Source organism: Podarcis vaucheri (assembly GCF_965113315.1).
Source record: "Podarcis vaucheri genome assembly, chromosome: 11".
NCBI classification, from domain to species: domain Eukaryota; kingdom Metazoa; phylum Chordata; class Lepidosauria; order Squamata; family Lacertidae; genus Podarcis; species Podarcis vaucheri.
Window position 1 is genome coordinate 57,595,140 of NC_138749.1, and position 14,710 is coordinate 57,609,849.

Genomic DNA, 14,710 nt, shown 5'->3' on the forward strand with positions numbered 1-14,710 from the left:
AGCTTTCCGGGTCATGACTAAACTGCTTCTGGCGCAATGGGACACCATAATGGAAGCTAGAGCGCACGGAAACGCCGTTTACCTTCCCACTGCAGTGGTACCTATTTATCTACTTGAACTGACATGCTTTCGAACCACCAACCTTCTGATCAGCAAGCCCAAGAGGCTCAGTGGTTTAGACCACTTTTTTGCCTAAAGGCAAAACAAACCACCACACAGTTGAACGACAGCAAAATGGCTGAGAATTAGCCCCAATGAAATCAGTGAGATTTACATTTGAGTATTTATTTTAAAATTTTATGCACTGCACTTTCCTATAAGGCTAAAAGCACCCTATTACAAAATAAAAATCAAAGACATCAGTGAGAGAGGGTTGGCAAAGAAACAGAGATTCAGAAAGCCTGCCTAATAAATATAGTTTTTAGAAGACATGTAAAAAGAGAAAGGTATGACTCTTGCTGAACTTCTATTAGCAAGGAGTACCACAAGACACAGCCTGCCATACTAGGGGTTCAGCCCTTCCACCAGGCAGTAAAGTGAAGTGAAGTGAAGTGAAGTGAAGTGAAGTGAAGGCCAGCCAGACTTCAGGGGCATGTGAGACCACAAACAGTCCCCTATCAGAAGACTTCAGTGACTGAGACAGGATGTAAGGAATGAGGTGGTTCTTAAATAACCTTGGGTGCAAGTTATTTAAGTCATTGTGAATTAACACAGGCCCCTGGCCTGATAGCAGATTGGTTGCCATTGTAGCTCTCTCAACAGGAGAATAACATCTTGCCAATGACCTGCTCCTGTGAGAAATCTGGCTGCTAAATTGTTTACTAGTTTCGGCTTCCAGACTGGATTCAAGGGCAGAGCCAACTAAGAGTGTACAAAATTGCGCTGTTCATTCAAGAGCTGGTTAAGTGGTCCTGTCACAGGGGCCAACCACAAAACTAGGAGAGCACAACTGGAACCCGGAGAGAAAAGCCCAGATGCTGGAAATGAGATTTATTCCAGGTCTGGAATAACAGACGACTGTGATTTCGGTACCTGTATGTGAGTATCTTAACTAGGAGTAGGCATATTGTATCCATAGGGGGGTTATGTTCCGGAACATCTTTTATCTCGGCGGCAGACAGCAGAGAGCCAAAGGCAACATCATCCTGCAAACCAGCTGGCCTGACCCTGACCACAATGTGCCCTTGAGAATGAGCAGCTCTGCATGCAAAAAACAACAACAACAATTTTAGCTCTCATGTTTTTGTTTGGGTAGTTTACATATCTGGGCCAAGAAAGTTATTCTATGATCTCTATGGGTAAAAAATAATCACATGACTCACACGTTTATGATTAGACAGGCTTCTTCTTCCTTTTACCAGAGCGAAAAGTAGCAGTGCACCAAAAGAGAGACAGTGGCAGTATCTTATCTGAACCCACAGCATCGGTTCATCATGGGTGAATTCCTGCAGCAGTTCCTCGCTTGCCTCGGGGGCTTCACTTGTCTCGTTTTCCTGGTGAAATGTGTTCGGCTTTTGAAATATTTCTCTCCGCTTGTATGGAGGACTGTGCCTGAGTCTTTTTTTCGGTCCATGGGAGAATGGGCAGGTAAAGCAACTTTTCCTCATATTTTTATTTCTGGGAAAATGTGAACTGATGTGTTGGGATGGGAGCAGGGGAGCAACTCTGTGGACGCCAGCTTTGCAACCCAAAAGGTCCCAGCTTGTGGCATCTCCAAACGGGGCTAGGAAAGACTCTTGTCTGCAATCCTGGAGAGTTGATGCCAGTCAGAGCGGGAAGTATTGAGCTAGAATCTAGATGGACCTAATCCCGTCCTCTACCCACGACACTAGCTCTCAATCTGAAGGTTCATGGGCAGTGCCAGATTTATGTACAGTGGTACCTCTGGTTACGAACTTAATTCGTTCCGGAGGTCCGTTCTTAACCTGAAACCGTTCTTAACCTGAGGTACCACTTTAGCTTTAGTGGGGCCTCCCGCTGCCGCCACGCTACTGGCGCACGATTTCCGTTCTCATCCTGAGGTAAAGTTCTTAACCCGGGGTACTACATCCAGGTTAGTGGAGTCTGTAACCCGATGTGTTTGTAACCCGAGGTGTTTGTAACCCGAGGTACCACTGTATAAGCTAAACAAGCTATAGCTTAGGGCCCAAAAAAATTTAAGGAAAAGAACATGGATGTACATTTTCAAAATATAAGATAAAAAATAAATATAATAAAACCTACATACAGCAACAGTGTTTTGTGTTGTATAGGCTCCTATGATGTAAGGAATGGCCCCCCAATCATTTTAAGAATAACTTAATAATTCTTTCACTATTAATATACAGACATACGTCGGGTTGAAGTAGCTTCAGGTTGAGCATTTTCGGGTTGCGCTCCGCGGCGACCCAGAAGTAACGGAATGCGTTACTTAAGGGTTTTGTCACTCACACATGCGCAGACGCTTAAAATGATGTCACGCGCATGCGCGGAAGAGGCAAATCGCGACCCACACGCGCACAGACGTGGGTTGCATTCGCTTCAGGATACGAACGGGGCTCCGGAACGGATCCCCTTCACATCCAGAGGTACCACTGTACTTCTTCTTAATTGTATTTTAGTTCAACAATTACTTTGATAAAATACATATTTTGTGATGTGCAAATGGCTTTAGATACCTGTTAGGTCCATAAATTTCCATATAGCATATATTCAACGCAAAAAACATATTATAATATTGACACATGCACCCTTGAAATGTTTTTTTAAATGCAGTTATGTAACTGAGAAGCGTTAATATGCAACTTCAATCTTTTTGAAATACAAAGAAATTCAGGCTGCAGTCCTACACAAATTTATCTGGAAGTAAGCTCCAGTAAACTCAGTAGAACTTGTTTTGGAACAGACACATTCATGACAGCAATGAGAATTACTTTTGCTTATGGCAATGACTGGTTTGCCCGTGGCAGCTTCCTAGCCCACATCATCTTAATACGATTTACAAACCTAAGTTCTCCGGCCATTATCATTTTTTATGAGTGAATAGAGAGATCTCCTGCTTAGTGATGTGACTACAAACTGATAATTTAAAATAAAAACAAACCCATGGGCTTGGATGCTAAGATAATGGATGCTTTGTAAACCTTTATGCAAAGCAGCTCCAAAGAAATGGATGGACCTAACTTAGTCGTGTTTGTTAATTTCAATACATCTACTCTGAGTAAAAGTAGTTAAAAAAATTAATAATTTTCAGTGATTTTCCAAAGAAACAAAAAGTAAAGAGTTCCCAAAAGTAAAACACAAAATGTAACAAAGTGAAAAGAGGTCATGGACATGTTGCACAGCTTTTGTCAAGGATGCCAACAAACACCAGATAAATAATTTTGTCCTTGGGGTTTTGAAAAAATGAGAATCACACATTCCAAACGTCCAACAAGGCTCTCACATGCCATGGAATATTTTGCAGAAGAGGAATATTCCAAACACAGAGGTTAGACAAAGTTTTCCATTTTTGTACAATTGAGAGACCTGCTGCTGCGAATAAAAGAAGCAGTATGTTTATTTATTTATTTTGCTTTTATGTCATGATTACCTTCCTCAAATAAAGAGAGGAGTACCAGTTGTGGGGTGAATTGAATAGGTTCCTTAATAATTTTAGAGATTTCTTCAAAAACTTCCAGGGGTGCTTTTTCCAAAGAGGGCCAGATTTGATGAAGTGAACATGCGTTAGGGCCGACCAAAATTGTTGATTTAATTTAGGATTAAAGAGTTTTACAGTTTTACCTTGAAGTTGTTCAGATTTTTTAAGGATTTTACCCCAGGACATATACTGCCACGGGGCCAGATTAAGTCGACTGGCGGGCTGGATTAGGCCCCCGAAATGGACTTTGGACATGCCTGCTAATTTAAACCAAAGACTTTAACTAGTAGACATGCCCCCCATAAATGGAAGTGAGTTCGAGAGGACCCACATCCCTGCTAGCAATCTGGAGCACTAGCCTGGAGGTGAAACATGAAAGAGAGACTGGCCTACCATCTGCAGTTTATTTTGAGAGCGAGTTCCCTCACCCTTACAGAAAGTTGTTTGATTAGTCTATTGGTCCACATTCTGTTCTCAATACGTATCATAATTAAAGTCTGTTTCCCAGTTTGGTTTCAAACTCACAAGTTTTCTAGTCATACTACTTACAGTGGTGCCTCGCAAGACGAAAAGAATCCGTTCTGTGATTCTCTTCGTCTAGCGGTTTTTTCGTCTTGCGAAGCAAGCCCATTGACAGATTAGCGGATTAGCGCTAATAGCGCTATTAGCGGCTTTTAGCGGCTTATCTGCTGATCGGATCAGCTGATAAGCGGCTTAGCGGCTTAGAAAAAGGGGGGGGAAGGAAAAAACCAGCAGGAACTTGCAAGACATTTTCGTCTTGCGAAGCAAGCCCATAGGAAATTCGTTTTGCGAAGCACCTCCAAAACGGAAAACTCTTTCGTCTAGCGAGTTTTCCGTCTTGCGAGGCATTCACCTTGCGGGGCACCACTGTACCATTTCAATAATAATAATAATAATAATAATAATAATAATAATAATAATAATAATTTATACCCCACCCTCCCCAGCCAGGGCAGCTAACACCAGTAAATTACATTAAAAACATAATGGGGGGGAACCAATTTAAAATACAGGTTAAAATGCAATTTAAAATGCAGCCTCATTTTAAAAGTAGCCCATAGACCAAAACCATAAGGTGAGGGAAACATAAGGGTCAGACTGAGTCCAGTCCAAAGGCCAGGCGGAACAGCTCTGTCTTGCAGGCCCTGCGGAAAGATGTCAAGTCCCGCAGGGCCCTAGTCTCTTGTGACAGAGCGTTTCCACCAAGTCGGGGCCAGTGCTGAAAAGGCCCTGGCCCTAGTTGAGACCAATCTAACCACCTTGCGACCTGGGACCTCCAAATATGTAGTGACCTCCAGAATATATAGTGCTGCCCAAACCATTTCCAGTAGAACCAATATCTAGAAGTATGTCTTCTGTTCATGTGAGGGGTTGAGCAGCTTGTACACATACATATGCAGTGTTTTTCATCTGGAAAAAAGGGAGGAACTCACCAAAATGTTTGTTTGTTTGTTTGTTTGTTTGTTGTGGGCCCAGTCACAGTGCTGCCACACACACACACACACACAGACAGTGATTTGGATTAGAAATGGCCACAACTTAATTGATTACAGATATAGGGGATTTTTGGCTCAGGCACTGAGTGTATGTACAGTGGTACCTCAGGTTACATACGCTTCAGGTTACAGACTCCGCTAACCCAGAAATAGTACCTCGGGTTAAGAACTTTGCTTCAGGATGAGAACAGAAATCATGCCCTGGCGGCGCGGCAGCAGTGGGAGGCCCCGTTAGCTAAAGTGGTGCTTCAGGTTAAGAACAGTTTCAGGTTAAGAACGAACCTCCGGAATGAATTAAGTACTTAACCTGAGGTACCACTGTATATCCGTTACAGCCCCACCAGACCAAAAATAACAATTATTTAATTTTAAAAGGTAAGGGAAGTTCCATATGGGACTCAGCTATACGGCTGCAAATAAGTGTGTTGTAAAGTGCATTATACAAATGTGATACTAGATGGTGAGCTATGGCAAATTCAATATATTTTTCAAAACGTTTTTTTTAAAATAAACATTTTTACAACATTTTTTATATGTGTCTAGATTCTAATAATAATAATAATAATAATAATAATAATAATAATAATAGTCTAGATTCCACCCTGCTTAAAAAGCAAACAAATCCCTGCATATAGGTTGTTTAGGAGATGTACAATTTTATATAATTGACAAACCGATGGTCAGAGATGATGGGAGCTATTGCCCAGCAATATCTCAAGGGATGCTGTCTCTGCATTTCTCCATCAATGAGAATGGGATGCCAAAAAAAAAAAAAAAAAAATCATGTGGAACCGCAGTGTTTGAAATGCAAGAAAGAACAAGCCAACTAAAGATCACATACCGTCTTTATTATCTCATCATTTAGTGATCACAGGATCTGGCGACGGGATTGGAAAAGCCTATTCCTTTGAGGTATGATAAACATGTACAGAATCTCTTTGCATTTATGTCGTGTTTTGGACTATTCATAGGGCTTTGCATACATGTTTCTCACGGTCAGTCAGTCAGTCAGTTTTATTGCACATAGCCAAAGGCTGCCGCAATGTACACAAGAATCAATCAACAATTAAAATATGCTGGATTAATACAAAAAACTTAAAACATTTATATGATCAAGACATTACCTACTTTAAACAGAGCTATAAAAGTACCTTAATATACAGGTTAAGACATTAAACAATAAAATTTATAGGCTAAAATCGTCACATGGCCACTAATATATTAAAAAATAATATTAATTAGTACAATGTGGAATTATATTCAGAGTTTGGTGATAAAGATAGAATATAGCTTGATGTCGATAGGGTCAAATAAATTCATCTCCTTTACAGTTGGTGGCTATCTTGGCTATATAATTTGCTCTAATTTTCCTAGCGGTAGTTGCAAAGAGTCACATACATGCCAGGTCACATACTTATCTGTGTCTGTGAAGAGATATAAAATCGTGTAGGAGGGGTTCTGGCCAGTGGACCTTAGTTTCTCACAGCAATCCTTACAGTCCTGTAAAACTATATTTATCCGAGGGACAGGAGTGTGCATGTGGCTATGTGGGAAGCTCCCTCGACGTAGGGGAATTAGGAGCACAGCAACATGATGGTGGAATTCCATGGGATGAACAGCTTAGTGCTCCAGCCAGGTCAGGGATTCTCTGCTACAGAAAGTCATTATTTGCAGCCTCCCAAAGGAAACTGGGGGAATGTTGTCCCAAAGCTCCTGCAACATGGAACCAACAGTCTTTGGCGCAGGGGGATTGCATCGTGCATAACACTGATGTATTGAAGAGGCAGGAAGAGAGAAGCTTCTATAATAATAACAATAAAATTTATTTATACCCTGCCCTCCCTGGCCAGAGCCAGGCTCAGGGCGGCTAACACCAGTAAAATTACAATAAAAAATAAAAAATGAACCAATTTAAAATACAGGTTAAAATATAATTTAAAATGCAGCCTCGTTTTAATAGTAGCCCATAGATGAAAACCTTAAGGGGAGGGAAACATAAGGGTCAGACTGATGTGGACACAGTGGCGGAGGAAGGGGCTGGGAGGGCGGTTCACCCCGGGGGCCATCTCTGAGGAGGGGTGACAAGAAGGCACCCCGCAAGGGGCTCGTCCCACCGCCCCCGGGCGTGGCAGCACAAGCCACCGCCATCGCACCGCCGCAGCTGCGTGCGAAGGATCCTCCGCTCGCGGCTGCACCCTCCGCCACTGTCTATTCAGCGCTTGAGCGGTGCCGTCGGCAAACCGCCGAGTGGCGCATGCGCGTGTGCTGTACATACCGCACATGCGGGCTGCACACATGTGTCATATGGACGACGGCAGTATCCGTGCCGCTATATACTGTGCATGCCTGCCCCGTATGAATGGTGGTGGGATCCCTCTGCCACCGCGAGCAGAGGATCCCACCACTGTGTGTATTGTGTGCGTGCATGCACGATGCGTAGCGGCATGTGTGGTGTGACATTAACATATGAGAGTGCTGGAGGTGAAATAGTTAAACAGAACCCAGGGGGTGGAGTCAGAGGGACTATAAAACCAGCTCTGGGAGGGGCGAAAGGGGAGTTCGTTGGGAGTTGGGTGGTTGGTTGGAGTGGGAGTGAATTGGGTAGGTCTATGGGTAGGTTGAGTTAGTGTAGCGAAATAAGCTGAGTCAGGAACAGTTAGGAGCTAGGAAGACAAGTAAATACAGTGGTGCCCCGCAAGACGAATGCCTCGCAAGACGGAAAACTCGCTAGACGAAAGAGTTTTCTGTTTTGGAGGTGCTTCGCAAAACGAATTTCCTATGGGCTTGCTTCGCAAGACGACAATGTCTTGCGAGTTCCTGCTGGGTTTTTTTCCTTTCCCCCCCTTTTTCTAAGCCGCTAAGCCGCTTATCAGCTGATCCGATCAGCAGATAAGCCGCTAAAAGCCGCTAATAGCGCTAATCCATCTTTTTTTAAATCAAACTTAAAATAACTTCACATTTTATAAAAAATAATACTATTTTAAAATAAACTTTATTCTGCTTCTAACCCTACAGCCTATATCCACTTCCAAAGCTATTCAAAGATTTAAATATTAACATATTTTTTCAAATATTCCTTAAACTTCTTCTAGTCTTCTTCCACCATCTCTTCTCTCTGGTCTCGGAGTCTCCCAGTCAGTTCGGCAAGTTCCATATAGTCCATCATCTTCATCTGCCTATTGTGGTTTTTTTATTACTGGTATATTCAATTGCTTATGAGTTGTTGTTTTGAATTTGAATGTGTGTGTGTTTTTTACTGAATACCTCCTCCTGTGGTATTATTTCCAAATAAACAAATGGTCCCATAATTGACCTGCATTCATTTACTCCTAATGTTCAACTAAAACCCACCCTCCTGTAATTTAAACTTATTTGATCTAGTTCTGCTCTCTGGAACAGCAGAAAAGAAGTCTTTGTCCTCTGCTATGTAACACTATTTCAAATATTTTAAGAGTGATATCTTGTACTTCTCACACCCACCCCGGTCTTGTCTTATTTGGTTCCCAGTTCTTATACCACGGGGGAGGGGGAAGATTAGAGAAAGTAAAGAAGAGAGTTAGGAAACTTCCTTATGACCTGCTTATTGTGCATTTATCTTGATTTGTTTGCAGGAAGATTAGATGATGTTGGCTATTTAAAGCATTCACCTGATTTGTTTGTGGGAAGATTAGAAGCCATTGCATCAGAGCAAGTGTTCTGCGTCTTCCTGTTCAGGTCCCCATCATTTCCCTTATTGCAAAAAGTTTCATCTTTTGGTTACATGAAACTTCCCAGTCCACTATAATTGTTCAACCTGAACTTGCCAGCACGTGATTGAATCCCACCTGGAAATAGAGACAGTTAATGAGCACCTTGAATGGTGCTCATAATCTCACCCTTTATTAGGATTTCAATACTCTTGCCACTAGGAGTCAGAATTTCCCTGACCTGCATCGCACAACTGGAAAGCAATTGCTTCCTTTTAGCTGCACTTGTGTATCCTCCGCAGTTGCAGATATTAGGACAAATGCAACAAGCATCTGGGTAGCTTCTGCCATATCAGTGCAGCCCAATCATTCCTGAAATACTAATATATTTACAACTTGCTTCCATAGCTCGCCAGACGTGGATTAAATATTGTTTTGATTAGCAGAACACTATCAAAAATGCAGAAGGTAGCATCTGAAATTGGTAAGTATCTAATATGTGAAAAAGTTATCACCTGATATCTTTATGCCTTCGGTTGTAATCCGAAGCAGACTTGCTAAGTGTGCAGGAGGAAGTAGCTTTGAATTCAGTGGGACATTTTGCTGTATAAACAGGCTTAGAAGTGCCCTGTAAAATTCATTTTATTAATCAACTAGGAATTATTTAATTAGGCGATAGCCTGACTAGGAAAAAACCTTTGCTGCATGGAGTGTGGGGCATCCCAGATTCTCCTTTGCCAGGAAAGTGTATGCTGTATCTAACAGCACAACCCATTTTGCTGGCAAATAAAAGTTGATCCACACTTGACACAGCATTTGAAGTTGTGGCTTACTCACCACTTGCCTCAGTGAACACTAACGTAGAAGTGTTGCCCTTCAGATTTGATACTGGACTACAGCTGTCATAATCCCTGACTATTACCCATGCTGACCAGGGTTGATGGAACCTGGAATCCATCAACATCTGGAGGGACACAGATTCACAGTTGTTGGAGTCCAGTGACATGCCAGTGTGGTCCACTGCATGTTTAGAGACATACCCCATCCCATCAGACGTTACTAGGGCCACTTGGACTTGCTGATCACAAGGTCGGCAGTTTGAGTCCCCATGACAGAGTGAGTTCCTGTTGCCCTGTCCCAGCTCCTGCCAACCTAGCAGTTCGAAAGCACACCAGTGCAAGTAGATAAATAGGTACCGCTGCGGTGGGAAGACGAATGGCATTTCTGTGTCCTCTGGTTTCTGTCACAGTGTTCCATTGCGCCAGAGGCGGTTTATTCATGCTGGCCACATGACCTGGAAAGCTGTCTGTGGCCTGAAAGTGAGATGAGTGCCACAACCCCATAGTCACCTTTGACTGGACTTAACCGTCCAGAGGTCCTTTACCTTTTACTTTAGCTTACTAGGTGAATGGAATGGATATTCTACACCGGTGTTGTCTGCGTAAAGTGTGAGCTGGCTGTACATATGTAGAATTAAATTTAAGAGCTCTTGTACTGGTGCAATAGTTGGAGCCATTGCTTTGGTTTAAGGCAGGATCCAGCGCTCAGGTTCTCAAACTGTGACCTTGTGGTGGTCCACAAGTTTCATTAAAGTGTTTCACAGAAAAACACAGTCAGTAATATTTCTACTCCATTCTGCACTTGATTTGTTTGTTTGTTTATGATGATGGAGATAAGGGGTAGTTTTGACCAGGGCCATGAGGCTGTCAAGACTATGGCCTAAGTCTTGTGATTTCCATAATGCAGTTTTGCTACAGTCTACTAATTTTCCCCTTAAAAATCACCAGTTAAAGAATCCTTTGTCAATATCCTGTCCTAGGGCCTGTGATTGTCATAATATAGCACTACTGTAGTTTTGGTGCTTCTGCCAGTGCGTTGTTAAAACATGACTTATTGTCAGGGGTTCAGAAGCAGAGACGCAGAGAAGGGTGGAAACAGAGAGCGAGGGGGAGGAAGCCGAAGGGAGAATGAGTGATGATGACGACCCGAGATCTCCAAGCCTAAGCAGTGAGTCAGAGGACTCCCAAAAGGGAGCCCCAGTGAGCAGAGCAAGGGGGGGATCCGGGGGGACACCCCAGGAGGAAGGGAACAGAGGAGATTCAGAGAGCAGCAGCTGGAAGTCGGGACCCACGCTCATAACTGAGGGCGGCAGCAGCTGGAAGTCGGGACCCACGCTCAAGACTGAGAGCAGCAGGGAGGAAGGTAGCCAGGCATCGGGTTCCGGAGGCTGTCAGCAGGAGGGAGGGCACGAGTCAGGGGTGGTCACGCCCTCCTCAGAGAGCGAGGCAACGGTTAAGAGGAAATTAGAGAGTTGGGCGCGCGCGCCAAGTTCAAATGCAGCGGAAGCTGGAGCAGTAAGCAGCCCGGAGAGTGAGCCAGGTCCTAAAGCCCGCCGCAAGGAGGCAGAAGGATCAGGGGGGTCAGCGTCAGAGGAGAGTAGAAGGGAGGAGGCCCAGGGGGGCAGAAGGACCCAGAGACGTAGGGAGAGGCGAAGGAGGTGGAGCAAGGCTAGGGTATTAAGCTGGTGTGCAAGAGGCGGGGACTCAGACGGGTCTTCGCCGACCTAGAGCAGAAGGTGTAGAGCTGCACGCTGCAGTTCGGAAATGAAACCTGTAACTCAATAAAGACTCTTTTAAAGTGGACGCTGTGTGGCGTGGTCCTATGTGAGCTGGGACCTGGTAGCAGCTATGACAGTAAGACCCGTCTCTTCAAAGCTTCAGAAACCTGAAACCTCGCAGCGGGAGCAGAAGCCGCTAGGGGAGGAAGAGGGGTGTCTGTAAGCGAGCTCACAAAGGTTAGCAAGATGACGGAAGAACAGAGGATCTCCGCGCTGCAAGAGGCAGTGACCCAGTTGTCCTCAGAGGTATTGGCTTCCAAGAAACGGGAGGAGGAGACTACAGCCGCCTACAGAGACCTACACGCCAGGTTTGAAATGCTTGTTAAGCAAGGGCAACCGGGACCCAGACCGGAGGGCGTGGGATTGGCACGGAGAGCAGGAGGGCTTGTGGCTCACTTCGATGGGACTTTGCAACAGTACCCTAATTTTAGAGCAGACGTAATGTGCGCACTGCAACTGCTGGCAAAAGACTTTAGAGATGAGGAAGAGAAGGTGGGGTTCATATTGTCCCATTTGCATGGGGATGCCAAAGCCTGGCTGCGCAATTTGTGGAGGGATAAAGATCCGGCGCTTCAGAATGCAGATGCCTTTATCAAAGCGATGGATGCGTGTTTTTTATCTACTATTGATGTGGATCTTGCCAGACGGGAGATTCATGGACTAAAACAAGGGAGGGCGAGCGTCCGGCAGTATCACGCCCGATTTTTTGCGCTGGTCAGTGCTTTAGAATGGGATCGGGATTCGCCCCCTGTCAGAGACCTCTTCTGGGAGGGTCTAAGTTCTGCGGTTAAGGATGAAATTGCAAGGGGGGAGAGGCCCCGAAGCACGCAAGAGGTGGTCCAAAGGGCGCTGACTGTGGGGGTGAGGCTGGAAGAACGTCCATGGTGCAGAGATGAAGGACGTGGAGGGCGCGAAGCAGCGAGAAGTTTCTCTTTCGTTCCGAGGGAAGCAGCGCGTGCGCAATCCACACCTCCGCCAGGAGGGGGAGGGGAACCGATGGAGGTTGGAGGTGCAAGGGCTCAGTCAGCAGCCAGAGCCCTAGCACCGGCAGCAGTGAAAGCGAAGCCTCCTAGAGGGAACAGGAAGTGTTACATCTGCGAGGATCCAGGCCATTTGGCGAAGGAGTGTCCCCGGAGGCTCCACAAGCACACTGCAGCCTCAGCAATGGTGACTGCAGCAACGCAGCAAGGAGAACCACAGCAGGGAAACGACGATGTCTGGCTGGAGACGGAGGCACTGGGGCCCAGCCAGACGCATCTGTGAAGCAGTCCCCAGCAATCTTGCAACCCACGGATCCCCTCCCACCCAAACCAGTAGTGCAGCTCACAGCATCTCTCCAGCTACCCGACGGCGTCACTATCGAAGTGCCGCTTTCTGTGGATTCTGGAAGCAACGCAGACTTTATAGCGCAGAGCTTTGTGGAGCAGCACGCTATACAGCTATTGCCTGCCACTCTGCCCCTGCAAGTCGTCACAGTGGATGGCAGAGAGTTGCTAGGGGGGCAGGTGGTGAAGCAGACGCCACCGATGGTGATGCGCCTTGGCAACCACAGGGAAGTCATCAGTTTTAATGTCACCCAACTGTCGGACACGCCCATTGTGTTGGGCATGAGTTGGCTGGACAGGCACAGTCCGACACTGGCTTGGTACCAGAGACAACTGATCTTCGGCTCCTCTTATTGCGCAGAACACTGCATCCTGCCCCGACGGGAGGGAGAGGAGGAGGAATCACAGCTGCAGTTGGGAACGTTGCAAGCGGTCCCCCACAAATACGCGAGCTTTTTGGAGGTCTTCTGCGAGAAGGAGGCGGACAAGCTACCCCCTCACCGGCCATATGACTGCAAGATTGACCTCCTACCGGGGGCGACGCTGCCGAAGGGGCGGCTATACTCCATGTCTGAAGATGAAATGCAGGAACTCAAACAGTTCATCGAGCATAATCTGGAGCGTGGCTTCATCAGAGAGTCCAAGGCAGTGGGGGGCAGTCCCGTTTTCTTCGTGAAAAAGAAAGACACGCCCCAAAAAAGACTAGTTGTGGACTACCGCCTTTTGAACCAGATGACCAAACCGTCTGATTACCCCATGCCCAGGATTGACGACCTCCTCGCGACGGTGCGCAAGGGACGCGTGTTCACCAAGTTGGACCTGCGAGGGGCGTACAATCTCATCCGCATGCGGGAGGGCGATGAGTGGAAGACGGCCATGTTCACACCGCTGGGCACCTACGAATACAGAGTTATGCCCTTTGGATTACAAAATGGCTCTCACTGTTTTCAAGCTTTTATGCATCACGTGTTGGAGGGACTCCTCTACAAGACATGCGTCTGCTTCCTGGACGACATCCTGATTTTCTCTGACTCGCAGCAAGCTCACGACCGAGACGTGAGGGAGGTGCTCAGCAGGTTGCAACAACATAGACTGTACGCCAAGCTGGAGAAGTGCCAGTTCGACACGACGGAGGTGGATTTCCTGGGATACAAGTTGTCGGACAAGGGGATAGCCATGGACAGCACCAAGGTTCGTGCGGTATTGGATTGGAAGAGCCCGCGCAACCGGAAGGAGGTCCAGCGGTTTGTCGGCTTCGCCAACTTCTATCGCAAGTTTATCAAGGGGTTCGCGATGCAGACGGCAGCAATTACGGACACGCTCAGCTCCAAAAAGAAGAAATTCATCTGGACGGAGCAGGCGGAACAGTCCTTTCAAGCGCTCAAGCATCTCTTCGCATCGGAGAAGCAACTGCTGCATATCGACCCCAGTAAACCGTTGAGGGTAGAGACAGACGCGTCAGACAGAGCCGTGGGAGCTGTCCTGCTGCAGCGAGACCCGCAGGGGGTGTGGCGGCCGGGAGCGTTCTACTCCAGAAAGCTCAGCAAGTCGGAGCAGAACTACACCATCTGGGACAGGGAGTTGCTGGCCATTCATGCAGCTTTCAAGGCGTGGAGGCACTTCCTAATCGGCGCCAAGCACACGGTGCAGGTCTGCACGGACCACAAGAATCTGGAGCACTGGCGCACGGCTCAGTTCCTGAACCAGAGGCAGATACGTTGGGCGGAGTTCTTTGCTGACTTCAATTTCCGAATAGAGTACGTCCCAGGCGACACCAACATCATGGCGGATGCACTGTCCCGAAAACCGCAGTACCTAGAAGAGGTGACGCCAGCGGCGGCCATGCACATCTTCGCACCGACGGCGTGGGCGTGTGCCTCAGCTACAGTAGACCTGGATGCGGTGCGACGTGCATTGCGGGACGACTCATTCGCGCAAGACAAGAT

At 46.3% G+C, this 14,710-nt stretch overlaps 2 protein-coding genes across 9 annotated transcripts in view; one reads left to right on the forward strand and one right to left on the reverse strand.

Annotated features, from left to right (window-relative positions):
• ERCC6L2 (ERCC excision repair 6 like 2) overlaps nucleotides 1-14,710 on the reverse strand; it is a 291,509-nt gene that overhangs the window by 85,483 nt on the left and 191,316 nt on the right. The window lies entirely within an intron of this gene.
• The window catches only part of HSD17B3 (hydroxysteroid 17-beta dehydrogenase 3), a 42,288-nt gene that overhangs the window by 2,698 nt on the left and 24,880 nt on the right, over nucleotides 1-14,710 (forward strand). The window contains exons 1-4 of one of the 2 annotated variants that reach the window (XM_082241661.1): nucleotides 804-1,038; nucleotides 1,362-1,587; nucleotides 6,002-6,048; nucleotides 9,231-9,306. In XM_082241661.1, the coding sequence (XP_082097787.1) occupies nucleotides 1,434-1,587; nucleotides 6,002-6,048; nucleotides 9,231-9,306 (277 nt within the window). In that variant the 5' untranslated portion in view covers nucleotides 804-1,038; nucleotides 1,362-1,433. Of the gene's footprint in view, nucleotides 1-803; nucleotides 1,039-1,361; nucleotides 1,588-6,001; nucleotides 6,049-9,230; nucleotides 9,307-14,710 lie in introns of those variants that run through there. The other variant, XM_082241662.1, reaches the window with a different exon arrangement.